Consider the following 26,780-nt stretch of genomic DNA (forward strand, 5'->3'; position numbering starts at 1 on the left):
AAAATTGCTATCTACCGTTGTATATTAGATGATATGGCTCATCTTAATTCACCTCCAAATGGTCCACTGACCGCATATAATAATTTCTTTCTCTTTGGCATTATTTGTAAAAAAAAAAAAATCTACATAGTTTTAACTGATTGGAATCCGAACATACTGATTAAAGTCAATAATATCTCCCAATGTTGACTATTGCCTAAGTTATGACTCCGCCTTAACCGCATATTACATAAACAGTTACACCGGTACGTTCTATCCGCGGTAAATATAATATCTACTAAGTTAATTTTACTCCTCCGCGTCCGAGAATAAAATCTATTGACCGTCAGATCAAAATCTGACGCGTAAAAAATAACAGTAACGGATAACGATAAACAGATGGCGTGCAGCTCACCTTCATGCTGTACTCCTCCGGTCACGGGACCGCTACCAAAACCACAGGTCTCGAACCGGATAAGCCTTTCCTAAATCCTAAGCGCCAACAATAAAATCCCTAACCGCGCACAGTTGGCAAACTCCGCGTGGCACGCTGAGAACCGTTGGTTTAAATATGTTGACACGTGGTAACATCTGGCCCCGATGTCACTTTTTTTGGATAAGTTTATAGAATAATAGTTAATTATTTCCATTTTAATTATGATTAATTAGTTTTTCTCTCCATTTATAGCGCTCTCCAGGTTAGAGAACTAGTTCGGTTTGTGCGCCGCCGCCAACGACAGATCGCGGCCGCCTGGTAGTTCGCTGGAGTGTGTGGTGATAAAAGGAGCGATGTCGATTGCGTTGGAGATAGGTGGGGGGATCGGTGGCGCGGGATTCATCTGTGGAATTGGATGCGTGCCGATCTATGACTTGACGGAGATCGAGAAGGATCCGCCTCTACCGCTGGCGTCTCCTTCTTCGTCTTCGTTTGCGTCATCTTCGATCGGGGAAGAGAGCGATGGCGTGGGTCGAGAGTTAGAGGACGATGAGGGAGCCGGGATGGGGGAGGTGCAAAGCGCGTACAAGGGTCTGCTACAGGGAATGGAGTCTATGGAGGAATCACTGCCGATTAGGTGCTATATCTTGATCTTGTTTTTTTCCTTTTTTGATGTTTTTGTCTTTTTTTTGGTAAAGCTTGATTGGTTTTTTGTATTGAATAGTTGTATGGGATTAATTTAGAAGATCTATTTGAGTTCATATCTATTTTTTGCTTAATGTAGTAAAAATGACTTGTTATAATTATCAGGAATTATTTTCAGATGTTATAGAAGAAGTTAAATTTGTTTCTTTTTTTTGGGAAAATTTTTTGTTTCTTTTTTCAGTTAGCGTTGTATCATTTGATTGTCTTTTTCCTCCTTGAAATGGATGGCTTTATGGCTGTTCTTGGCACTCAACTTTCTTGTTTTTTTTTTTTTGGATTTTTGAATGATGAATCAAAATCTCTTAATTTAGTTGTGATTATGCTCCTATTTTTCTATTTTAGGAATCAAAGAATCTCTTAAGAGTCTCTTATAGAATATAGAATTAGGATGTCATTATCATTTTAATTATACGCCAAAATAGGTTTAGTAAATGAATTCTCGATTATGATTCCTTGTAATTATAAGCAATTATTTTGGCATAAACTATATGTAATTATCATAAATACAGTTTATTGGATACTTATTTTTTTCTGATAATTATAAGTTATGACATCCTAATCCTACATGAGACTCTTAAGAAATTCTTTGATTTCTACAAAAGAGAAAAATATATATATATGGGCTTGATCACATCTAAACTAACAGATCTTTGAAGCCCCATTATTCCTTTTTCACTATTCAAAATTCCAAGAAAAAACATGAGACCGAAGAGCCCAAAACAGCCATAAAACCATCTTTTTTAGGAGGAAAACCACAATATTCAAATGATATAACCCTACCCTAAATGAGAATACAAAAAAAAATTGATCCCTTCTATAATAACTCAAAATGATTATCTGAAAACAATAGCAAGTCCTTTTCTACTACATTAAGCAAAATAGATATACACTTAAATAGAACTTCTATACAATCCCATTCAAACTACATTGCCAATTTTCCTGCATAAAGAAGAGAATTTTACTGCCATCATGGATTCAATTGATATGACCTGTTTACTTTTAACAGGCTAGTTAGTGTTCTATTCAAAATTGAAGGAGATCCACATATGTTTAATATTTCTATATGTTTCTTTGTAATTTTAGTTAGTTTCTCACGATTAATGGAAAGAATAGTTAAACGTTCTATTTAATACTTTATTTATTTTTTCAATTAGGGGTCTTCTTAAACAGCTGAAGAACTTATTCAGAAAAAACCGAATTCAATTTGTTTTAGAGAATTTATAACTTTGTGCAATTGGCAATAATTGAGAGCTTCTTGTAGACAAACAATTATTAGAACCTGCTCAATTATGTTGATCAAATGAAAGACATACCTTTTTCATGTCATTTCATCTACTTCCAGACACTGCCTGAACTGCTAACAGGTATTAGTATTGACTGTAGACAATCATTGTGACCTCTTTAAGACACAGAGTCACAAAATACCTTCCATGAATAAGTTATAACTCATTAAAGAGATGATTATTACATAGTTTTAGTTAGTTCATGCATTAAAGCTTATGTTAGATAGCAATATTTTCTTCAAAATCCTTTATCACATATAAATACTATTGCATTATGTGAGTCACCCGGCGTGCTCTATGGAAGAAGCTCGTCTGTTATTTATTATTAAAAGCTTAGTATGTGTTGATTTCTCTCTTGTACCTGGACATGATCGTGGCTGTGTGGTTGGGACCTTTCACTTTTTGTTGTCAGCCCGCACTCTTATGTTAACCTACTAATTTCTAATAAATTACACTTCGGTGCTCGCTCTCTTAAAAAATAATTCTCTTGTACAGCATATCTGTCCTTTCAAATTCAGCAGCAGGCAAAAAGACAAACAAGAATATGAACATTACTCACTTTGACCTATTGGTTGAGAGCTAAGGCTACGAACTTAGAAGTTTTGGATTCAAATCTTGTGTATGCAATATGTGTGTGAGTCTGCTTTAATTGGCCTAAATGTCCCAAAAATGTCAGTGAGTATGTGAAGTTAGTGAAATTATTATGTGCAAATGTTGAACGCGGTCTATAGCTCAATGAAAATGTGCCACATCACCCCCTACTCGGTACTGCTGCTTGGTACTGCTCGGTACTGGATGACGTGGCTGCACCTGATTCATCTCTAAACGGTAAGCTGTGTCCGGTGTCCGCACAGAATAATCTCTCATGAAGTTAGGCATATTTGATTATTTGTTCCCTTTATCTACATCGATATTTATTTACTGCCAAGTACTCAATTTAAGTAATTTAGTGAAGAACATTTCCTTGTTCAGTTGTTCTGTTCCGTCCAGCAAAATTACCACCCATGATCAAAATTAACTGTGTCGCAAGTAATGATGAATGTCTAAAAATCTCAACTTGTCTTAAAATCTAAGATCTTGATAACTTAATCTTCTTATTGTTCATTCGCAAACTCCTGTTTTGGCAGGCGAGGCATTTCCAACTTCTACGCTGGCAAGTCCAAGTCTTTCACAAGCCTCTCAGATGCCATATCCTCCTGTGCTTCTACCAAGGACCTGGCCAAAGCAGAAAATGCTTATTCTCGTAGGCGAAGGAATCTCCTTGCATCCAAGATCTTCTGGGAGAAACCACAAAGCAATCTGTTGAGAAGTCCATCGGGCGGCATAGCTAAAAGGCCAGCTGCTGCTCACAAACGAAGCCCGCTGGCCCTTGCTGTAGCAATGGGCGGCTCTCCAAGAACTAGTAATATAAGTGAATATCAAGGCGAAAACCACCAGTTTTTACCCCAACCAGCCAAATCCACAACTGGTTTTGAAGATCCAGTAAACAGCTCTTCTTCTTCTTCTCAGCTTTGCTCTTTTCCAATGCGATCATTCTCGTTGGGTGATCTTCCAGTATTGAAAAATTCCGGTTCTTCAGTTGGATCGAGGGAGGACCAATAGAGGTTCTATTGATGAAGAGCTGTTGGTCAGTTCTTGCCTGAATTGTGATGTCAATGGATGAAGGTGTTGTATAGTAAGTTTTTTGCTGTATATACTATATATAATGGTTTTTAATTTGATGTTAGTGTTTACATAAATTTTTATGTTTGACTGCTCTCGAGTATTATATTTATATATATAATATCAATTATTTTCTGTCATCTCAGCATCCTTTTACACATAGGCGGCTTGTAATTAGTGTCTGTCAATAGTACTAGTGGGTATTGTGTGACATGCAATCATTAATCTCAGTGCTCCATTTTTTGATCGGATGGCTGAGATTAATTCTGAGGAGACACCTGAGGGTGCAAGAGCGGAACTGTGTACGGCTGATGAAATTATTTTGTAAGGATACGGATGCCGCCCGGAAGCGAATCAAAAGGCGCCACATTACCATTTGTTGTATATCACGGTTATGTACCGGGTGACATGGCGTCTTTTGATTTGTCTTCGGATGGTCTGATGTCTGCACAAAATAATTTCTTGTACTGCTTAGAGGCGTTGAGAGGGGGGGAGGGGTGGTTTTTTTGAAATCTAACAATCTGTCCCCTGAATTTTTTTTTTGGCCCCCCAGCCGACTTTTTTTTCACGCAATTTGCCTCTCAAAAAATCTGAAGGCCTTTTGGTCTCCCGCTATTTTCATCCGATTATGTTGAATTGTTCTAACACTAACAAATAATTCTATGAAAAGAGACTATATGTAAAATAAATTATTTTTCATCATCATTATTATTATTATTATTTTATAAATTTGTCTCTTGAGAATTAGGACTGGTTCTGCACATGAGGGTGTATAAGTGCAGAGGCCAATTAGGAAGTGAGATGGAATTTTTATTTTTAATAGTTTTTAATTGAGACATGATAACCCAGCCATTAAAATCAATTAGATTTGGTGGGATTTTAACATGGTGGAATATTAGTATTTTGCTTTGTTTCATATTGGGTGGATTTAATGTTGCAAGAGTTGAGGTGCTGCTCATTTGTCTTCAATGGCGGGTTGCATTTATATCTGGACGTTGGTTGGTCTTTCATTTACTTCAGCTCCCTATCTCCTTTAGTTCAATCACAGTCTTCTCATTTGGTTTTATTTCTTATAGCTTTGTTTTCTTGCATATGTTGAGATTAATAAATAAAGAATGCATAGTTTTTACATACAACTTCCAATCATCTATAATATTTGTACTACTTTGAAAAGGAACTTTTCATTTCAAAAATAAATAATAAAATATCCTTATTATTATTATTATTATTATACGTGCCATTTAAATTTTAAATTGTATTCATATATCAGTGTTTAAATTATTAATTATATCAAAATATTTGTTAGAAAAGTTGTAATTTATTTAAAATAATATAATTTGTCATATTTTTATTGATTTATTTATTCGATTGTATTGTTAGGTGTTAAATAAGCAAATAAATATCAGGGTGGACAAATTTTGCATATGAATATATTAATATTTATAAAATTAAAATAAGAACATAATTCAAAGCAAAATCATTATAACTAATAAATTAAAAATTATTACAAGCTTAATAATTTATTTTGCATTTTTTGATAATGTTGCATTATAACTTCACTGGGAATCAAATCAAATACATCACACCAGATAGTCTTTGAGCTAATCATCGCCCATCCTATTACGTAGTCGATGTTTGCATCCTCATTGCAGAAAATGCTTGCTCTTTCTACTGTAGCAGTAGCAACTGATAAAGTAAATGATAGAATAATGAGTATGTAAACCAACGGATACACCATGCCACTTCCATCTCAAGCTTTGCTTGGGACAACTTTCTCACTACTTCTTAAAAAAGTTTTTTAGTTCAAAAATTTTAATTTTTAAATTAGAAAGTTGCTTCAAGAAGCAGGAAGAAAGCCGTCCCAACCTCAAGCAAATATGATTTTAGTTGAAAGCAGCTATGCAAAAGATTTTGAGATTACCTCATGCGGTCAGGTTTATGGCTTTTCTCCACTATCGCCAAAAGTTGAAGAACTGCGCTACTTGGGGCATTGCTCTGTTTTTTTTTGTGTGGGCGGGCCGCTGGGAAGAAAATGTCTAAACTACCCTTAATTTAAAAAAAATTTGAGGGTGGGCAATTCGTAGGTCTACCCCTAGTGATATCCATACATCCATCATTGACACATTAGTCATTTATTTTCTATGCATTTCAATATGTAAGCATTTATAGTCGATTTACTATAATACCCATGTGAGAAATATAAGCACCAATCCCAAGGAAATCCAATGATTTCCTATAGAGTCGTCGCTCTTGAGGTCCGTTGGCCCTAGCTAGCCAGTAACCAATAGGGTTTAATACTAACATTTACAAGCATCAAACATACAAGCTTGTATTATACACATATTATATTTTTAGTAATTGTGCTTAACAAAGGTTATAACATAATTAAGCTTCGTTATATGTATTAGAAAATTTATAATTTGTATAGATAATAGTTATTCAAAATAATTAGGATAAAGAATATGACCTACTCATAAAATTATACAACAATCCACACGACAAAACTAACTATCATATCATGTCAAAATAATAGCATGTAATGTTGTGAATGAATTGTCATATTTTATCATACACATTATCCACATATTTGTGTAGCAAGGGCTAGACCCCTAACAAAGAAAGATACGTTTTTCTCTTACTCAGTAAAGAATCACCTGCCAGAATGAAGTCATAAGTAGCCGAACATTTTGACCTCAACGCCAATCTTTCTTGCTTTAACATGCAGTACTCCACAAATCCTAGATTCAAAAGAATCTAAATCACTTAGATATTTAATAGATTACACAAAAATTATTAGCAACCAAAATAATTAAGTTAATTATACTTAATAAATTAATTATTTTCCTATAATAAGTTTATTTTTAATGTTTTGGGGCAAGATTAGTGTTAGAGTTTACCTAATCAAATGGATGAAGGGGAGGATAGCAAGAGAAGGGGAAAAAAAAAAGAGATGTTTGCTTCTTTCCCCTTCAAGAAGGAAAACGAAGAAATCTAAAGAAATGAGGCGAAACCAAGGCATCAACAACCAAGGCAGTCCTTCTTCCATCCATATCTCCTCTACAAATCGGTTAAACATAGGCACAAATTAGTAGGTTATCGAGTAGAAAAGCTTTCGAGCACAACCAATGTCACTCATATTCTTTGTTATGTGTCGCGTGCCATATGAGGCCGATGCCGAACATCACCTCATCGATTCCCTGCTCGTAAGCTACATCACAATCCCTCCCTCTTCTTTCTCGCCGCAACCCTCCTATCTCTCTTGTGCGATCCTGCAATGCCCTAAGTTCGATCCCATCTTAAAGGAACATAGTTGCTTGAATAAGAAATCAAACGACGTGAACCGGTTTAGTTGATTCAGTTTAGTTTAATGTGCCGACATCATGTTATTACAATAATTTATTTTTATGTGAAAATAAATTACGGTCTCAAGCATTAATTTAAAAAAATTTGAGCAAATATTTGAAATATATAATTTGTGTCTGAACTAGAAATCTGTTTTGGCTCTACCTTTACATGGGGGCAAAAGCCCAATTTACTTTAAAATTTAAAACATAATAATATTGTTAGAGACTATGCGAAACAATAATCTCTATGTTTGTAGATCAACGCCTTGCCCATTGTCATATCTTACTATCATTTATAAATTTTTTAAACTTATACCTAAATATTCAAAGTGAAAGGAGGTAATCATAGATTTATGTGTAATACAATTTATGAAAGATATAATATATAATTTTATAATTTATTGAAAATGAAGATTGATAAAAGTAAATATATATATAAGATTGTAAGTATTTAAAAAGCCCAACAAGTAAAATATTTCGGTCACTGCCCTCGCTTCTATGCTAGTTCATTGAATTTCTATATTTATTTATTTTACACTCATAATACTTAACAATTAAAAAGCTCAGATTTTATTTGGTTATTCTGCACTTTTCCTAAAAGATAATTTTAAAACTATTGTTTGACAGAATGAAATTTTCTAATGGAGAATTTACTATTAGAAAAATTTTGAAAATACAAAAATAATGATATTCAGAACATGTTTAAGAAAAATAATTTTATCAAATAAATAAATTTTTTCTATTTTACATTGACAAATGAAAAAAAAAAACCAATAAAAAAAGGATAAACAAATGAGTCCTCAATAATATATATCATCATCACTTAGCTACAAATCACATTGTTGCGTCCAGGAGTATTCGCGGCGGTAGAGAAATATTATATTTAACGTCTTAGCATTGTACGAAGATCTGGCACGCAAGCAGATAAGGAGAGAGGGTCTAGCATTTATGAGACACCAAGATTTTTACGTGGAAAACCCCTGTAAAAAGGGGGAAAAACCACGGGGCCTAGCCCAGTTTGAATGAATCCACTAGTATTGCAGTCGATTACAAATGAGGCCCTTCCCTAGGAGAAGGCCTTAGCTTGATGTACATCTTATGGAGTACATTACATGATGTAAATACAAATAATCACTATTGACATGTTCGCTTTGTTAGAAGGACTGCAGTCGGCGGGCGACGTAGGTCAGGAGGACCGTAGTCAACTGGCGGCGAAGGACTGTAGTCGGCGGGCTTGGTAGTAAATTGGCTTTGCTTTAATGAATTTTCTTAGCTCTATTAAATATATTTAATTGGCTTACCGTGAATCTCAAGTGTAATTGGCCAAGAAAGATGCTTTCAGTTTTGAAAGTCTGATTGCTTATTGAAACATTCTTGTTCGCCATTGTGTTATTCATGGTAGTGGATGTGGTTAGCCAAGTCTTGTTTAGTTTAGTTCTTGTTTTCGTAGTTCTATTAAGGCGCTGTTTAGTTCTACTACTTCTGTAGTGAATCTGGTTAGTTAGCAGCTGGTCTGTTAGTATGAGTTAGCCCATGTATTCTGTAAGTACTCCCAATTAGAGAGGATGAAGAGACTAAAAAAAACTTATGAATTATTCTTTCTCATTTATCTTTCTCATCTTCTTTCTTAAAGTTCTGGTGTGGTTGAGCAGCTTGAAGTGCTCTAATTAGGATCCAGGATTCTATCATTGGTCTTCTTGCTGAGAAGATTCTCCACCTCTTGTTACACAGAAAACAATGATCCAACACCCCATAGGATTTCCCAACATGCCATTGCACATTTTACGTTTGATTCAAGATCCGTCTCCCTTCCTTATATCTAGGGGCACGCTCCCTACATGTCTCATGTTGAAGCCTTATCCATATGCTTCTTCAATGAAACTATTGTTGTCAACCTCCAAGAACTAGTTTGTATATTTCCCTGTTCCAATAATCATCGACATCTTTACCTGCTACTCAACTCTTGAGTTGTTGTGGACCTTCCTCCATCCTCAAGAAACCTGCACCACCAACCTAACCTAACCTTCACCACGCCATCAATCTTCTAAGAAAACTATCTTGATCACCTCTTGTTTCACCATTCATTGTTCATTACCACCATTCAAATTGTTGGCTGTGTGAATGGGATTTCTTGTGGGAGTATTTCAAACCGGATTTCTTGTAGGAGATTTGAATAAGATAATATCTCGTGGATTTAGTCAAATTAACAAGGTGAAGGTGCTTGAAATGTATACACCATGCTTGAAAGAAGAAATATGTCTTTGATGTTCACTTTTATTTTTCTTTTTTGTGATCATATGCTGGATGCATATCTTATCGTCAATGATGATTGCAATTTGTTGAATGTATAGCGTCATGCATATCCATGACAAAAATTGTTTAATTGAAAAAGTTCAAGTGCATTTATTCCTTTCTCTTTTTTACATTTAGCATGCAGGGTCATATGGAGAAGTAAATGAGGATAGTTTCAAGTGACACCTTGCTTGACAAGAATAATTATCTATGATTAGTAGTAAGATGAAATGATGAATACAATGTGACATGATTTGTTAACTCGAATATAGAACTTATTACTAATGATGAAGAGAAATAAAATGATTGTTAATTTCAGAATTTGTATTCATTTGTTTTACTATAACTCATGCTAAAAAAAATACCGTTGTAATTTGTTGAGGTCTTAATGAAAGCATTCTTGGTTTTAAAGAAGTTATGAGTATGTTGATATATTTATGTAAATCCTTGAATCTTGATAAGCTTATATGTTTAACTTAATGTAATATAAGGTACAATAACCATGCTTATCACATTTACTTATTTTATATTCCGATTGCAAGCATGCATAGATCCGATCCGAGCAGGTATCTTGTTTGTGTTGGAGAGGAATGTGAATTATTGAAGGAAAGTGAATGAGCATTTGTCTATATTTATTATGTTGTCTCCAATACTTGAATGAAATTCAAGCATATTAAGGAAATTTCGTGAGATAACATTTTTTTTATTGATGAAAGTTTAATAGTTAGTCATTGGTGGTTACAAGATAGAATCATGATAGGAAACACTTGAGTTCCCAAGTGTTTCTCACCAAAACTGAAGTTGACCCGATGGAAACTGCTGTCCACAGCAGAAATACAGCAGAAATCTGCTGTTTACAGCAGAAAAACAGCAAAACCACAGAGAAATCTGAGAGAAAACTCAAAGAAAATACTTGTATTCCACTTAGACGATGAATAAAAGAGCAAGATACAATTGATCCTCAATTCGAGAGGAGGATCGATCTCTCCCAAATCTCTAGACGCAGCTAGAGCCCAAAGAAGTCCTAAATCTACGGGATCTCAAATTTCAGCCAAATTCCAGATGCCCAAACCCTAGGAAAATCTACTATTATGTTTAGTGAAATTGGGTGTGTAAGGATGTTTATATTCAAGATCATGTGTAAATACCATGTATTCATTTGGCATCAAGTAGGATTTATGGATTTTGTGGGAAAGTTTAGAAATGGTTACAATTGCAATGCATCATTTGGAGATGATTTTTTATATGAAGAGATTGTTTGTGTTGAGATTCATTTATTAACATTGTATTATTATTTCAAGAAAGATATTTAGAAACATGTTTGCTATCATAGGGTGAGTACGTTTACAACTGTGCTAGATAATCTTGATTTGATGTGAAGATTCATGATTTTGTTGAAGTATACACACGTGTATGTTTTATGTTCCAATGCATATCTATAGACTTGATAGAAAATTGGATAACCATGTTAGATAGCTTCATATGTTTCATATTTCAATTACAAGCATGTATAGAATCAATCCAAAGATGTTTTGCCTATGTTGGAAAGTTTCTATATGCCTTATGTATGATTTGCCTATATGTTTTGCAATAGTGAATTTCTATGTTTGATGCTATTAGATTGTCATGTGATTCATGTGTAGCCTCTTTATAGTTTATGTTGGAAAACTCTTATATTGCCTTGTCTTCCAATGATGCATGCATATGTTTAGTAAATACAAGTATTGAATTATTTGTTAGTTAGATCTCTATCTGTTTGCTTTATAGTCTATCATTTTTAGCTTCCTAACTTTCGGATCTCCCCCATCCCAATTTTTCCTTCCGCCCCCATGCCTCCCATGAAGCGAGCATTGGGTTCTCTTGACGGTTCTCTCTCCTCCCTTCTCCTGTCATATCCTTCTCTTCCTTCAAATTCAGCCCGTTTGTGCTCTTCTTCCCATTCCCTCCTACCTTGATATTTTCTATTCATCTGCCTTCTCATCAAAGGCTCAAGGTTGGGGTATTCTCTCCTTCTCTCTTAAAATTTTCACCTCTCCATCTCCCTTTGGCATGCCATTTCTCCGATTCCTTCTTGCTTCGGGCGGAGTTGCTTTAGTTTGAAACTCTAACATCCGCTTCATCATCTCCACTAGATTCCCAAACCTTCATTCCATCATTGAAAAACACTCATTTAACGATGCTACATCCGCTTGCAACTGCCTACTTCCCCATCCAACATTTCTTCCAATGCCTCAACTCTTCTCCCAGGCATCAGTCCCAAAAACTTGCTATGATACCAATTTGATATAATTTGAGGATCAAATCAACACCCAAAACAGTCACAAGAACAAGAACGAAATCAACACCAAATAGCGAAAACCAGCCACCAAACTCAAGAGAAAATAACAATGGTATGCAAGAACAACACTAATAAAGCTGAAATAACAATCTTCAATTAAAAAAACTCAAGATACAATTGATTCACTTTTTGAGAGGTAAATCGTCTCTCTCCCAATTTCCTAGCAGCAACTAGAAACCCAAAATCTCTTAAGAAACAACTCCATAAGTTTTTCACATAATCCCTCCCACATATAAACTTTCCCCCTTAAAAATAGCCCTAATCCCGCTATAAATGCATCTCATATTTCCTCCAATGATCTCCCCAACTTTTTCCTCCTATAGGTTTAAAATGAGGTGCTAGGACCCACAAAGTTGCCACCCAAGGGGGTGGGGTTCACAGCTGTATCACATTGCCTTCATCAAAATTGTCATAACTAAAGCTGAGAGATGGAAAGAGAAGATGTTTAATTATGATGTGCAATATAGGGTCAGGCTAAGAAACAATGAAGCCAAAATGATGTGTTTACACAGACAATACTCAAATTCTGTCTTAAGATGGCTTACCTAACCTACGTGCCCAAGCTCCTCAAGTTAGCAACTACTTAAGTTATACACCTTGACCCAAGTTTCTTTTTTACTCACCGACCTTCTTACTCTAGTAGCACCATTATTCTCAATACTTGAATAATCTCAATTAATGTAAATTGATCATGTTAATATATTTATGAAATAAAATAGTTCATACACTACATTTTAGATCATATAATTTGATTGTAGGATCAATTTTTGTTAATTAAAATATTTTATAATATGTTAGTAAGATTTGCTTATGTGTAACTTGGAAATAGAGCTTGATTGTATGGTATGAACAATGATTGTATAGTTCGATCAGCTATTGGAATTTTGGGACTGGTTTATCATATAGCATAATGCAAATCATGCAAGATTGATCCAAATCAGATTTTCTCACACTTGTTTAATGTTGGATTTAATTAGCATTCAATTATTTTGTGTGTACTGATCATCTTGACATCTTCAACACCTTAAAAATTCAATTATTCATTTCTCAAAAATTAAATAAACAGATTTTACAACTTGAAGCTTTAATCTTGATTTCAATCGGGCTAACTTGAGTTATTCAAACTATCAACTTTCTTTGAGTCATTAACGTGCTTTAGAATACAGGACTAACTCACACTGCCCGTGGCAGCGATAGGGGCAGGGGGCTAGGGGTGAGCGGTGGCAGGTGATTGTTATGGCCGGTATTTTATGTATCAAACATATTAAAAATAATTTAGAGGGTGTATTCTAAATACATTAAAATTTGACATTGCATTTGATTTTTTTTTCAAGAAAATAACTATATATTTAAAACTCATGCATTTGGAACGTAATACGCTGAATATTTGCAACCAAACAACTTCTTAAGTTTTGTCCACATTAATCAAATTCCTTTATAGTGATCCGATGAACCACGATCTATCTTTGGATGTTTATATGGTAGTTAAATGTAATTTTCTTAGAACTACCTGCTTCTCAGTGCAACTATGGCCATCTATGATGTGGTTCAGCTCGTGAGAGCTGATGTATCTACAGTGGCGCTGGGAATTGCGGCCTCCACATCGGCAATTATCCTCGGCGGTGGCACTAAGGGCAAGAGATTGGCCATGCCAAATACAAGGATAATGCTCCATCAGCCTCTTGGTGGTGCCAGTGGTCAGGCTATTGATGTTGAGATCCAGGCCAGAGAGATCATGCACAACAAAGATAACATCACTAGACTAATCTCAGGCTTTACGGGACGTCCATTTGAACAGGTTCAGAAAGATATTGATAGGGACCGTTATATGTCGCCAATAGAGGCCGTGGAATATGGCATCCTTGATGGTGTTATTGACAGGGATTCTATCATTCCATTGGTCCCTGTCCCAGAGAAAGTGAAGCCAAAATACAGTTATGAGGAGATTAACAAGGATCCCAGAAAATTTTTAACACCTGAGGTTCCTGATGACGAGATATATTAGCTCAAAAACCATTCACCAGGAGGTATTCCTTATCTTCGTTGTTTTTTTTACTGCTTTTTGTTTTTGTTGTAATGGGATTTTGTAGTTTCATCAACTTCATTTGGTAAAGCTGTTGAATATGTCAAGTTCTATTATTCTTGATGGAGAAATTGCTATGTTGTTAGTTCACTAAGGGCAAGATATTGTTAAAACTGAGAATTTGAGAGGGAAAAGCTTGAATTTTATTATGCAATCTACTTTCTATTTATAGATCTATACAAGGTGTATTGATAAGAAAACAAATAACTCTATAATAATGAGAATACAATTACTCCTAAATCAATGGAAGGAATTAATGCTATCCAGGTAGTCTTCCCACGGATTACTGTTCACAGACGTGGATTTCTTTTGGATCGTGAGGTTGAGATTTAACACTCCCCCTCAAGCTGGGAAATATGGATCCGTCATTCCCAGCTTGTCAACCATTCGGAGAAAGGAAGAACTGTCCAATCCTTTAGCAAGGATATCTGCAAGTTTATCCTTTGATGATACATGGTCAACACTTACTAGACCACTGTCCAATTTTTCTTTAATAAAATGTCTGTCCACTTCTATGTGCTTAGTTCTGTCGTGCTGGACTGGATTGTGGGCTATGCTGATTGCTGATTTATTGTCACAATTTAGTTTCATGGGCTCATCCCACTTAACCTTTAAATCTTCTAGGATTATTTTGATCCATAGTAGCTCACATATTCCCAAGGCCATAGCTCGATATTCTGCTTCTGCACTGGATCTTGCCACCACATTCTGTTTCTTGCTTCTCCATGTAACTAGGTTACCTCCAAGAAATGTGTAATTCCTAGAGGTAGATCTTCTATCAACCGGTGATCCTGCGTAGTCAGCATCCGTGTATACTTCTAGGGTTATTCCACGATCTCTGGTCCTGAAATAAGCAATAGGTAGGGTCGACAGCGATGCTCCGATTTTTTTTTCTTTTTCCTCCTCCGATGATCTAAGATCGTTCTCCGACGGCAGTTAAGGCCGTTGGCTCTGATACCATGTTAAAACTGAGAATTTGAGAGGGAAAGCTTGAATTTTATTATGCAATCTACTCCCTATTTATAGACCCATACAAGGTGTATTGATAAGGAAACAAATAACTCTATAATAATGAGAATACAATTACTCCTAAATCAATTGAAGGAATTAATGTTATCCAGGTAGTCTTCCCACGGATTACTGTTCACAGCCGTGGATTTCTTTTGGATCGTGAGGTTGAGATTTAACAGATATTAGCAACGTCGCATGTCTATGTATTTGTCAAATAGATTAAGGTTTTGTTTAGGACGGCTTTCTTATTGCTTCTTAAAGTAGCTTTCTAGTACAAAAATTAAAATTTTTGTGCTAAAAAACTACTTTAAAGATCAATAAAAAAGCCATCCTAAATGAAGCTTAATAGAAATGTTGCAGTTTCACACAACATTTTATGCTGTATTCACTGTCAAGAGACCCCCTTTTGCTTTGTATTCTTCCTGTACTTTATTCTGTATGTGATGTTCCAGAAACATCCAGATCATGTACATTGGTAGAGATAATTTTCTCAAACATTTAGCTTTTATCTTTTAGCGACTTATAAGTCTGAAACCATCATTCCATGATATCATTTCCAACAATGTTTCCAATCTATCATTCTATATTGCTTATATTGCAATTGTTACTTGATATTCTGTATTGTTTTGTTTTGCCTTTTTTTTGTTTTTTTAGTAACAAATAGTCTTCACTTTTATTAAAACATGTCATATATCAGATAAAATCCTAGACTTCGTTTGGACGGCTTTCTTACTGCTTTCAAAAGCAGCTTTTAAGGACAAAAATTCAATAAAAACAACTGAAATACAATGACAAAAAACTCTCCAAAACGAAGACTGAACCGTGTCGATAGGTTCCAGGCATCCTAGTTATGTTATAATTGGCCTCTTTTATTGTATGTTTTGTTTTGTCTTGTTTCATGGGTCATGTTCATCACGTTTGTGTGGGCATGACCTGTAACCTGCAACACCTGCATTGACTCGATAAACACTCATTTGTCCTATGGGGCTGGGCAAAGCCTAAGGGGCCATTTGAGATCACTTTTCTGATTTTTTTTTTTTATAAAATAAATTATCTTTGATATATATATATATATATATATATATATATATATATATATTGAATATCACATAAGTAAATTTTTTTAACTATTTGGTAGAGGGCATTAGTGTCGCAAGCGGGGATGTTAGCTTCGATTTGAGATTGGTCCATGTCGGGTTCGGGAGCCGTCAGGGTGCCCAGCGCCTGGCGATTGGGAGTTAGGTTTCATTTGTGATGAATTTCTTACTGTTTTTTAAAGTAATTTTTTAGTACAAAAGTTTTTTAAAATAAAATTTTTGTATTAGAAAACTACTTTAAAAATAAATAAAAAAACTGTTCTAAACAAAGTCTTTATGTTAAGAAGTTGTTTTTTATAGCATATTTTTAAAAAAATTACTTTCTCCATAACAGATTTATAATTACATTTACAAAAAGTTGTAGTTGGCTCAAACGGACCCTTAAATAGCCTTAGGCTTTTGGTTGGAACGGATTTCTTATTGTTTCTTAAAATAATTTTTTAGTACAAAAATTATCATCCCAAACGAAGCCTTAAAGTAGGAATAAATAATTTCTTATTCATTTGAAGTTGTCTTATGATCACTTCAACTTTAAGATATTGAAATCTATTCATAAATTTAATTTTATTTATGATATTTTTTAATTCCTGCCTGATATGCGACTTGCATTTGTTCTTATCTATGATTGATTTTGTCGTATTTTTTAGTTATTAAAATTATTTAAGGATTCTTTTTGCATTAAAAAAAAATACTTAAAAACTTATGAAAAATAAATTCTAAGGAGATATTTTCCATTACATCCATTGCTTTTCAAAATTTCTAATTAAGGTTTTGTTTGAGATGACTTTTTCAAAATTTTAATATAAAATCCTTTTAAAAATATTAAAAAAAATATTCCAAATTAAATCTTAATTAATATATTTTACATAATCCTCCCAACAAAACTAGATCATTATGTGTATTTTACATAATCCTTTCAACAACATGTGGGCTTATCTAAAGCCAATAGTTATCATAATATAATACTCATTACTTTAATCTTGCAGATATATTCTTCAATTTGCTTTTATAAATTAATTATAGTATTTAGGATATTTATATTTTAGCCCTCCTATAATTTAGTAAATTATCAAATAACCTTTTGAGGTTTAACGACAATATTAAATTTCAATTTATTGTTATGCAAAGGCTGAACTTCTTTTCACAATTTTGTTTATCTATTGTTTGCTTAAAAAATATTTTCTAAGTTCTAAAATTGAAGATTTAGAATTGCGTTGTTTATGGTGGATTAGTCTGATCTTAATTTTTCCTCTTCATTTGTTTGATAAGTAAAAATAATAATAATGTGTTGTTAAGTGCTAATTTTTTGGTACTTGTGCTATCCTTTGTATAAAATTACTCAAAAATTAAATTTTTATTTCCATTTATTTGGCCTTTTTCTTACCGATTGGACCAAAAAAAAATTAAAAGAAATAAATTGTCATGTTTTTAATTAGATGGTAAACATTGTGGTTATGAGGTCTCTTGGTTGAGAAAAGTGGAGAGCTGCGTTAGATAATGATGTCAAAAATTGACATGACCCGAATGACCCATTTAAAATAAATTTTCTTAATTTTTTGTTTGTTGGTATGATTGTTTTATTTTTTATCAATAAATCTAAAATCTCGTTAAAAAGTTATAATTCTTAAAAAAAAAAATCAAAATAGGTTATCAAGTTGGGTTTGAGTCATTTGTGTTGCTAGTGGGTTGGGTTCAAGTAGGCAAGATTTGAGTCTAGTCAATTCAGGTCAGACTTGAACCTGTACCGTTGACCTGTTTTGACACCCTAGCATTAGGTAGTAAATTATTAGCATAAAGCTCGTTGAATAATCATGATAGGAATCCTTTAATATAAGAATTCATGTAATTGAGCTCACAGAGTGGGATAAAGGCTTGATGTTATTGTTTTTAATTAGAGAGTAGTCCCTAATTATAGAGAAATTATTCTGTGCGGACACCAGATCATTCGGAGGCGAATCATAATGTGTCACGTCACCCGATATACAACGGTACACATCCATGGTACATTGTAAAAAAGTGATGTGGCACCTTCTGATTCACCTCCAGACGACATTCGTATCCGCACTGAATATTTTCTCCTAATCATAAGACTAATATATATAACTTTCAGAAAATTACAATTTATTAGTTTGATAACCTATAAAAAATATTGTCATGAAGGGTTTAAAAAAAATCAATGACTTGAAGTTAAAGAACAAAAAAAAAAAAGTAATTATATGATGTTTGATAAATTATTACAAAAATAGCAAAAGTAATATATGATATTTGTAAGTTTCAATTAATTAACCAATATGATTATAAAATGAGGCGTATGCATATTATTTTATATAAATTAATATTTATGACATATTAATTGGAGTTTCTTATCTTTTTAGTTCAAATTGCAAATAAATTTGTTGATTTTTTTATTATTATACGTTGCATCTATAATTAAGATAGCAAAGTCTAAAGATGATTTGATGACTCTTTTCATGTACTATTTCAAATCAAAAGAAGAGCTCATCTTAATCTATTGATCGATAGTTCTGACTATCAATCAAGAGGTTTGAATTCGAAGCTTGAGTATGTGACGTGTTTATAATTTTGGCTTAATTGACTCAAAAATTCAAAAAAAATAAGTACCTTATGAAATTGTACTTGTCTCCTCGCTCCTCACCTCTCAATTATAATCTCGTCAATGCACAATAATATGAGTCTCAATGATGAATGAATTGCCGGTGGGTTGGTTGGGTTTGCTAGGGTAAAGTTTCATTTGGAAAGACTTTCTTACTGCTTTTTAAAACAACTTTTTAATACAAAAAAATTAATTTTTGTATTAGAAACCTACTTTAAAAAGCAGTAGTAAAGCAGTCCCAAAGGAAGCTTAAACCCCAATTCCTCATTGACCAAATAAAGAAGACAAATAAATTTCTCTTAAAAAAATTAAATGAAGGAAATGAATTTCAATTCAATTCTTCTAACAATTTAATGTTGAAACACTAATGTTTTCACATGAAACAAAGAGCATACATAAGGCTGCCAAATGTCAAGATTAGAAGAGACAACAAACACCCAAGTTTTAGCTATCAAGTTGATTTCTCACTCATCTACTTAATATCTAAAAAGCTAATATTAGGCACATTTTATCATTCATGATAAAAACTTTCCTCTCTATTTTGAAAATAAGCTACAATACTAAAATTTTTATACTAAAATTCTATTTTAAAAAATAATAAAAAAATTGTCATAAACGAAGCCTAAGTAACATTGTTGTGCTCTTTCCCTAAGCACAAAGGCGCGTTCTCTTTCACTCTTCTTTTCAGACGTCCTATATCATTTTCTCGTACATTTTACATAACACAATCTCAATCAACGATCATTTTATGGTGCCTAAACAAATTGATGTAATATAAAAACAATTTATTGCATAGTTTATAATGATATTTGACTTCAATATAATTAACAATAAATTTAATTTACTCAAAAATTTAAACAAATGAATTTTTTTTAAGAGTTTCCATGTTAAATTGATTTTTTTATCATTATTAGGACTCAAATTCTCTCTGCATTAATATATATATATATATATATATATATATTCACTATAGTTCAGTAGTTCTCTGTAAGCAAACAGTTAGATGAAAATAACTTCCAATTCAATTCCTTCAAACCATACGCAGTTCTTTAAGATCCTTCTTTCAAGTTCGTCTCAAAGATACAAATCCATCACTTTTCTCGGAAGAAGCAACCTGCAACTGCGACCATGACTAATGGCTCCTCAAGCGAGCTTCTTCTTCTACGGTTCTACCTAGCACAAGTAATGATTACTGTCAATCAAGGAGAATCTCTTCTTCCTCTTCCTGTACATGACGAAGAATTTTCCTCACTCCTCAATCCTTCCTAAGACAGACACAAAAAACTAAAACTAATAATGCCTTACACCATTACCACAACCAGCCGCCGCCACCGCCGCCGTCGCCGTCGTCTTGTGTCGTGCCAGCTTCCACAGCGAGCAGAACGAAACCGCCTGCCCTTTCCACCACAACCCCACCCGACCTTCACTCCCAAATGTCATCTCCCAATTCCCGTCGTACTTTCTCAACAAAGCTCTCCCCGCCTCCACCACCTCCTCCCCAAATACTTCCTCCCGGAACCCCAGCCCCTCCATCTTCTCCTTCCATCTCTCCCTCCCCCCTTCCCTCCGCTCCTCTAAAACCCTAGCCGCCTCCCCTTCCATCACTCTCCTCTCCTCACATTCCCTCCCCTTAAACGCCGCGCTTGTCGACTCTAGAAACCTCCACATCACCTCCGCTCTCCTCCCAAATCCTAACCCTTCCCCTTCTCCTTCCTCCTCCCCCTCACTCAATACTACCAAATCCGGCTCTATCTCCCTCACCGCCCTCAAAAACCCTAACCCCGCTCTTCCCGCCCTAAACTGCGCGCACACTACCACCCTCTCCTCATCCCCTCCCCGTCTCCTCTCCACCATCTCCCCTCTCTCCACTATCAAATCCACCTCAATCGACTTCGCATATCGCATCAACTGCGGCCCGAAATCGTACCCTTCCGGCGCCGACCCGAATGGCCCGTTCGATCCGGCATCAACCACCGTCAGTTTCACCATCGACGGTGGCCCACCGGGCCGCCGCGTCAGTGCTTCCAGCATCGTCGGCCACTGAACCCCGTGCGAAACCCCGGCATCCACCACGTGCAGTCTCTTCGCACCTGCCGACGCCGACAAGATCGCCGCATTCGCGAGGCAGTTGGGGAGGGCGAACCACGGGCTCACCTCATGGAACTTTATTAATGCCGATCGGAACCCCTTTGGCTCCGCCTTCGCGTATCCGCCGCTAAGGCAGTGTGTTAGGGCTTGCAGGCCGTAGAAAGCGAGCCGGTGGTTAGGATCTCCGGTCGGGGAGGCCAGCTCTTGTAGGACGTAGAGGAGATGCTGGGCGCGGGAGATGTTTCCCGATTCGATGGCAGCGGCCAAAGGATTCAGAAGCTGTTCAGCCCATCGCGCCTCTCTGCTCCCGCCGGTTACACCTCCGTGAGTCTTCTTCTCGTTGTGCCCTTCGTTGCCTGTTCTTCGCCGCTGGGCGGCGGGTGGGTTTGATTGAAATTTTCGTTTTTTTGGTAATTCTGATTTGGGTGTGATTGCTTTGGGATTGACGGCGGCGGGGGGAGCTACGGCGGCGATGGTTGGGGATTGGATTTGATTTTGTGTCTGAGGCCACCAGTCATAGCGGGCGATTTCTTCAGTGAGGGTGTAAGGATCGTCGAGGAACGGTAGCGGGAAAATCGAGTCTTCTAACCAGTCCATGAGATGGTCTTGTTGGTGGCGATGAAGATGATGGAAAATGTGAATGTTGAGGTGAGGATTCGGAGAAAGGTGTTAACTTTTAGGTGGGTTTTATAGGTGGAAGATGAAGGTAGAATCTTTGGAGAACATTGGGGATTTTTTTAGTTGTTTTAAGGGTTGGGTGGTTGCTGTGATAGCGATGGGAAGCTTGAACTAAGGCCATGGCTTCGGCAAGTTGATGCAATTTACTATCGGCAATCCTTTTTTTTCTATCCAACAAGTTAATATATTTTCAATATCATATCTTGACAATAAGTGATAGAAGATATTTTATATTTATATTGCATAAAATATTGAGATTTATATATTTAACATAAATTTCACTATATATATATATATATATATATATAATATTCAAAATTGCTGCCTACCACCAGAGAGTTGCCCGTCACTATAACAGAAGGATGAAGGCACGACACTATATCCCGGTAGGAGATCTGGTCCTACGCAGCATTTGCAGGCGGCAAGGCAAAGGCGCCTTCAAACGAAACAAACTCTCCCCCCTCTGGGAAGGTCCGTACCCTAGTAGCAGCTATGGTAAGCCAGGGACTTTCAATAAGGATGCTGAAGGAAGAGCTTCTCGAAACTTGAATATCGAGAACCTCGAAAATTACTATCAGTTAGAGCGTTAATCGTGTCGTCGTTTTAGAATGTTGTATGTCTTTTGTTACTGTAAGTTTATGTCTTTTAATTTCGACTTTGTTTGTGGTGTTTTTCTATTTCCTTCCCCTTTTAAACTATTTTTCGGGAAGCAATGTTCTTCGTTTAATAGAAAGTAAAGACTTTGTTAAGTTTTTAACTTTAATTTGAGCAGATGATGATTATTGTTCAATCGTTAGTTGATCAATCCCAGGGGGATTTGTCCGACCTCTTTCCACACAGTTAACGTCATCGAGCAGGGCTGGACTCACAACCTCGGATAGGTCTTATATCCTTGGTGGATTCTCCCGACCCTCTTTCCACACAGTTAACTCATCGAGCAGGGCTCTGGACTCAACAACCTCGATAGGTCATTATAATCCTTGGTGGATTCTTCCCGACCTCTTTCCACACAGGTTAACGTCATCGAGCAGGGCTCTGACTCACAACCTCGAAGATAGGTCTATAATATACCTTGGAGATCTCTCACCGAACACTCTTCCACACAGTAACGTCATAGCAGGCATCTGACTACAAACCTCGAGATAGGTCTTATATCCTTGGTGATATCATCCCGCCTCCATCCCAACACAGGTATAGTCATCGAGCAGGGCTACTGACTCACAACCATGGATAGGTCCTTACATTCTCTATAGATTTCTTTTAACCTCTTCATACAAGGTTGGCGTCATCACGCAAGGCCATCTTGGCGTACAACTTAGAGGTAAACAGTACATCCTCTAAGGGATCCTTTTAAACTTTTTAAGCACAGGTGGAAGATTTAAATACCTTAAAACAAAAACATAAAAGAAATTTCACTCAGAATAGATAAATACACTGGAATATTTTACAGCATATAGCCCAACAGAACGATAATCCACTACAAGTCAAAGTAGATATCCACATAACAGTAACAAAACATCAGGTACATCACAATAACTAAAAAAAGACAAACTAAAACAAACAACAGGAGCTAGAAAGCTCTACTCAAATTCTACTATCTCATCATCTGCCATCAAGATCGAGGACCTTTCCGAAGATCACTTCTCTACCTCATCACCATCAGAGCCTTGAAGAAAGTCAGCTGAAAGGCCTGGCTAGGGGTCACCTCTTCGCTGGACTCCGGTCTTTTCGCTGCATCAAGGCAACCCCTAAAGAAGCCTCTAATAAAATCCGTCCTCAGTGCACTGCTGCTCCAAAACCTTCACCTTTCTATAGCATAGATGTGATCTCGGGCCTCCTCAACGTGATCCTGGTTGACGATAGTCTTTGAATGCTATGGACTTCTTGAATCTCAATTTAACTTCTTGAAGGTTCTTGAGCTGGACAAGGCAGCCTCCTTCTCCGCTATAAATGGCCTGAACTCCTATCCTTCATCTCCAGCCGGACCGCAATCTTCTCCCTGAAACTTTCTGCTCCCTCAACAAGTCTGTGCATCGTCGCTGGTGAGCCTCCTCAAGACTATCTCGGTGCCGATCTGCCTGGCTGATTCCGGAGAGTTACAGAGCGCATTGAGTTAGCCAAGCTCAGTCCTGTTCACTCGCCCTCACTCATCTTCTCAACACCTTCACCTCCTTAAACCTTCTGATCATATTTTCGTTTGAACTCTCCCTGGAGTTACTGATCTTAACAAAACTTCAGTGTTCCAGTCATTAACTGCGATCACAGCACGTGACAGCTGAAAAATAGAAAGAAAAGTTCATTAGAAGTCACTCAAGAAGAAAATGAAATAAAAAAATATTAGGAGATGTTACTCACCAAATTTACTGCGGTTCTTCGTTTATGGTCCAAAGCCATTGAAAGATTCTACCCGTACATCTTTATCTTACAGTGCGAGGTGTGCAGTATCTAGCCTTGGTACAGAGACATAAACCAGTCCAAGGTAACAGACGTCTATTCTCTGCTGGTTCGTTTTCTCTTCCAAGCCTCTCTTTCATCTCAAGCGAGAAATCGCGGCTTACTCCCGAGAACCCGTGCCTTATCCAACACATATATATCACCTTCGCCTTCATCGTTTGGCGCCGTCACCTGCCCATGAAAATTAAGCAACAGGGGCAGGGGCCAGGAATCCTGGATGTCGGCTTCAACTTCCTTGCATTTCCAGATCTTCCAGTATGAAATGATATTTCCCCCTTGAATAAGAACTTCTTCTTCAGTATATTCTCATATGACGAACCTCAAATACGAAGGATGTTCGAATCAGAAACTTTCAAAATTGTCGAACTTGGTGATTATGTGGTACTCATCTGGCGTGCCTGATCCATGCTAAGAACGTGGAGGTAGATCCAATCCAGCATTTTCGCGCGTAACGCACATTGCACTATAATCCATTCTTCGCGCGTACCGTTCCTCCCTCCTTGTCACAAACAAACAAAAGTGAGAGAGCAGTAATTGATCCAAATCTGCTTTCATGAAGAAATCCGCCACCAGGAAAGCCATCCACATCGGACCCACCCTCCGTAAGTCAATGTATAACGCGGCTAGCTATATCTCTAAACTTTGGATCTAAAAAGTCACGACTAGACTCACCAGATGTAATCGGCCCTGGTCTGCTTTACACACATCGGACTAACCCACAAAGGCTGATGCAACCACACCCTAATATCCTGCCGGTCACATATATTGCTCGTGGTCATAGTAGCTCCCGATTCCACGAAAGAGAGCAATCAATCCCATAAGCCACTGACATTGCTCTAAATGAAAGTTGGAATATGTTCACGCGCGCACCATTGCAAAGACTTCAATCAGCTCAGAGGAGCGGGGAAACGTTAAACCAGCCCGCAAGTGGGCCTCAGAAACAGTCCACGTACCCAGCAGGAGGGAAGATTCGGCCACATCAGACCTCCTCGGGACCATTGTCTTCACATCATTCGGAAATAATAATCTTGCGAAAAAAGGAACATGAAGTCATTGCTAACAGCTACGCTGACACATCCACCTCCTTATTTGGCCTCTGCTCGCCATTCATGCCGGCGCAACGGGTTCCCCCCGGATCGCAGGATCTCTCGGTATAGGGGCGATCACTGAACATTTCTTCTTAGAGGGAGAGGGGGAAAAAGAAAAATCTCGGAACTTTCCTTGCCAAGAGAGGGGCCTCAGAAGACTGAGGAAGGCCTCAATAGATAAGAACAGAGGGAGAAGATCTCCGAACTTCCTTGCAAGAGAGGGCCTCAGAAGACTGAGGAAGCCTCAATAGAAAGACAGAGGAGGAAGATCTCCGAACTTCCCTTGCCAAAGAGAGGGCCTCAGAAAACTGAGGGAAGGCCTCAATAGAAAGGAACAGAGGGAGAAGAGAAGAAAGGAGGAGAAGAAGAGAAGAAAAGAGAAGAGGTGGAAGAGGAGGTGGAGTGAATTTCTAAGGCTTGAAGGGCTTATTTATAGTTTGGGAGAAAGAGTGGAAGTTTCTAGAATTTTTAATTTCCAAATTTTGTCTAAATTTTTCTGATTTTTTCCGGAATTTTTTGGAATTTTTCGGATTTTTAGCATGTTTTTTTACGGCCAAAAAGGCCTAAAAAAGCCCTAAAAAATCTATTATTTCTTGCACAGGTGGGGAGGCCCACTAGGTCGGTGGGACTGAACAGACCCGCCCGTTCGTTCAAATAGGCGGTGGGAAGCTTCCAGGCGGGCTTGACGCGCCGGGCTCAGGCGGCCCAGCGGAGCCGCCACGCGGGCCGACAGCGGGCCAGGGCAGCCCGCCCGCGGGCTGCAGCGCGGCCGCAGGCGCACGGCCCAGCGGCGAGCTGCAGCGCGGGCGCGCAGGCGCGGCCCAGTGGCCCAGGCCGGACCGCAGGCGCGGCCCAGGCAGTGCCACCGCGCGGGCCAGGGGCCTGGCCCAGGCGGCCGCAAGGCGGGGTCGCCGGCCCAAGGCGCGCGCGCGCCGTGTCCAGGCGCCGGCAGGCGGTGCCGCCGGCGGCGCGGCGGCGGCCGGTTTCCTGGCCTGGTATCCGCCCCAAGTCCCATTTTGGTGGTCTCCGATTTTTCGATGTCCCGATTAACTCCCGTTGTTCGGATCTGTCGTGGTTGTTTGCTGCTCCGGACACGTTTTTTCGACGTTCTCGGACTCTAATTTTGCACCTGGTTCAGAAGCTTCTATCGTAGGCCTCTTGCCTGGGATTTTTTGCAATAATTTCAATCTTTTATTGGATGATTAGTTTCTTTTATAATTTGTCATTGTTTTTTGGTTCTGGCCAATGCTCATAATAATTTGTCTTTTGATGGATCACTTTGATATATTTTTTCGGTACTCCTTGTGTATGCTTCGAATAGCCTGTCATATTGTTTATTTATATCAGGTTTTTTGGTTATTATATGTTATACCCGAAATAGGGGATGGCAATCTTGATACGTCGGATTTTCACAAAATTAGTCTGGCAGGTGGCCTACGTGAATCTCGATATGGCATATAAGCTAGTGGAAACTAAAATTATAATTCGGGAAGCATAATGAATCCGATTTTAGCAAGCTTACTGTCGAACTTGAGCCGTCTCGGTAAATACGAACCCAACGACACAAAGATCAACCCATCCGAGCCCAAATTGAGTCCAAAATCAACGAAGTCTCAAAGTGCTGTTAA

The 26,780-nt window shown here is 37.3% G+C and overlaps 3 protein-coding genes across 3 annotated transcripts; 2 read left to right on the forward strand and 1 right to left on the reverse strand.

The window, feature by feature from the left end:
- Positions 1–669: 669 nt before the first annotated feature.
- Positions 670–4,148, forward strand: LOC110104980. Its single transcript, XM_020834306.2, has 2 exons — positions 670–1,052; positions 3,531–4,148. Exons 1-2 carry the CDS (start codon positions 769–771, stop codon positions 4,003–4,005), a joined length of 759 nt encoding a protein of 252 aa, XP_020689965.1. The 5' UTR covers positions 670–768; the 3' UTR covers positions 4,006–4,148.
- Positions 4,149–12,908: 8,760 nt separating this feature from the next.
- On the forward strand, positions 12,909–14,193 carry LOC110104957 (ATP-dependent Clp protease proteolytic subunit 4, chloroplastic). Its single transcript, XM_020834274.2, has one exon. It carries the CDS (start codon positions 13,568–13,570, stop codon positions 14,042–14,044), a length of 477 nt encoding a protein of 158 aa, XP_020689933.1. The 5' UTR covers positions 12,909–13,567; the 3' UTR covers positions 14,045–14,193.
- Positions 14,194–19,854: 5,661 nt separating this feature from the next.
- LOC110104961 (nodulation-signaling pathway 1 protein-like) lies at positions 19,855–21,770 on the reverse strand. Its single transcript, XM_020834277.2, has one exon. It carries the CDS (start codon positions 21,527–21,529, stop codon positions 20,135–20,137), a length of 1,395 nt encoding a protein of 464 aa, XP_020689936.1. The 5' UTR covers positions 21,530–21,770; the 3' UTR covers positions 19,855–20,134.
- Between the last annotated feature and the right edge of the window lie 5,010 nt (positions 21,771–26,780).

The sequence above is a fragment of the Dendrobium catenatum genome, unplaced genomic scaffold (genome assembly GCF_001605985.2).
Source record: "Dendrobium catenatum unplaced genomic scaffold, ASM160598v2 fragScaff_scaffold_390, whole genome shotgun sequence".
NCBI lineage: Eukaryota > Viridiplantae > Streptophyta > Magnoliopsida > Asparagales > Orchidaceae > Dendrobium > Dendrobium catenatum.

Coding starts and splice junctions, on each gene's coding strand:
- LOC110104961 (XM_020834277.2), bottom strand. CDS start 21,529: ATGGACTGGTTAGAAGACTCGATTTTCCCGCTACCGTTCCTCGACGAT.
- LOC110104957 (XM_020834274.2), top strand. CDS start 13,568: ATGGCCATCTATGATGTGGTTCAGCTCGTGAGAGCTGATGTATCTACA.
- LOC110104980 (XM_020834306.2), top strand. CDS start 769: ATGTCGATTGCGTTGGAGATAGGTGGGGGGATCGGTGGCGCGGGATTC. Junction 1,053..3,530: donor GAGGAATCACTGCCGATTAG/GTGCTATATCTT, acceptor CTGTTTTGGCAG/GCGAGGCATTTCCAACTTCT.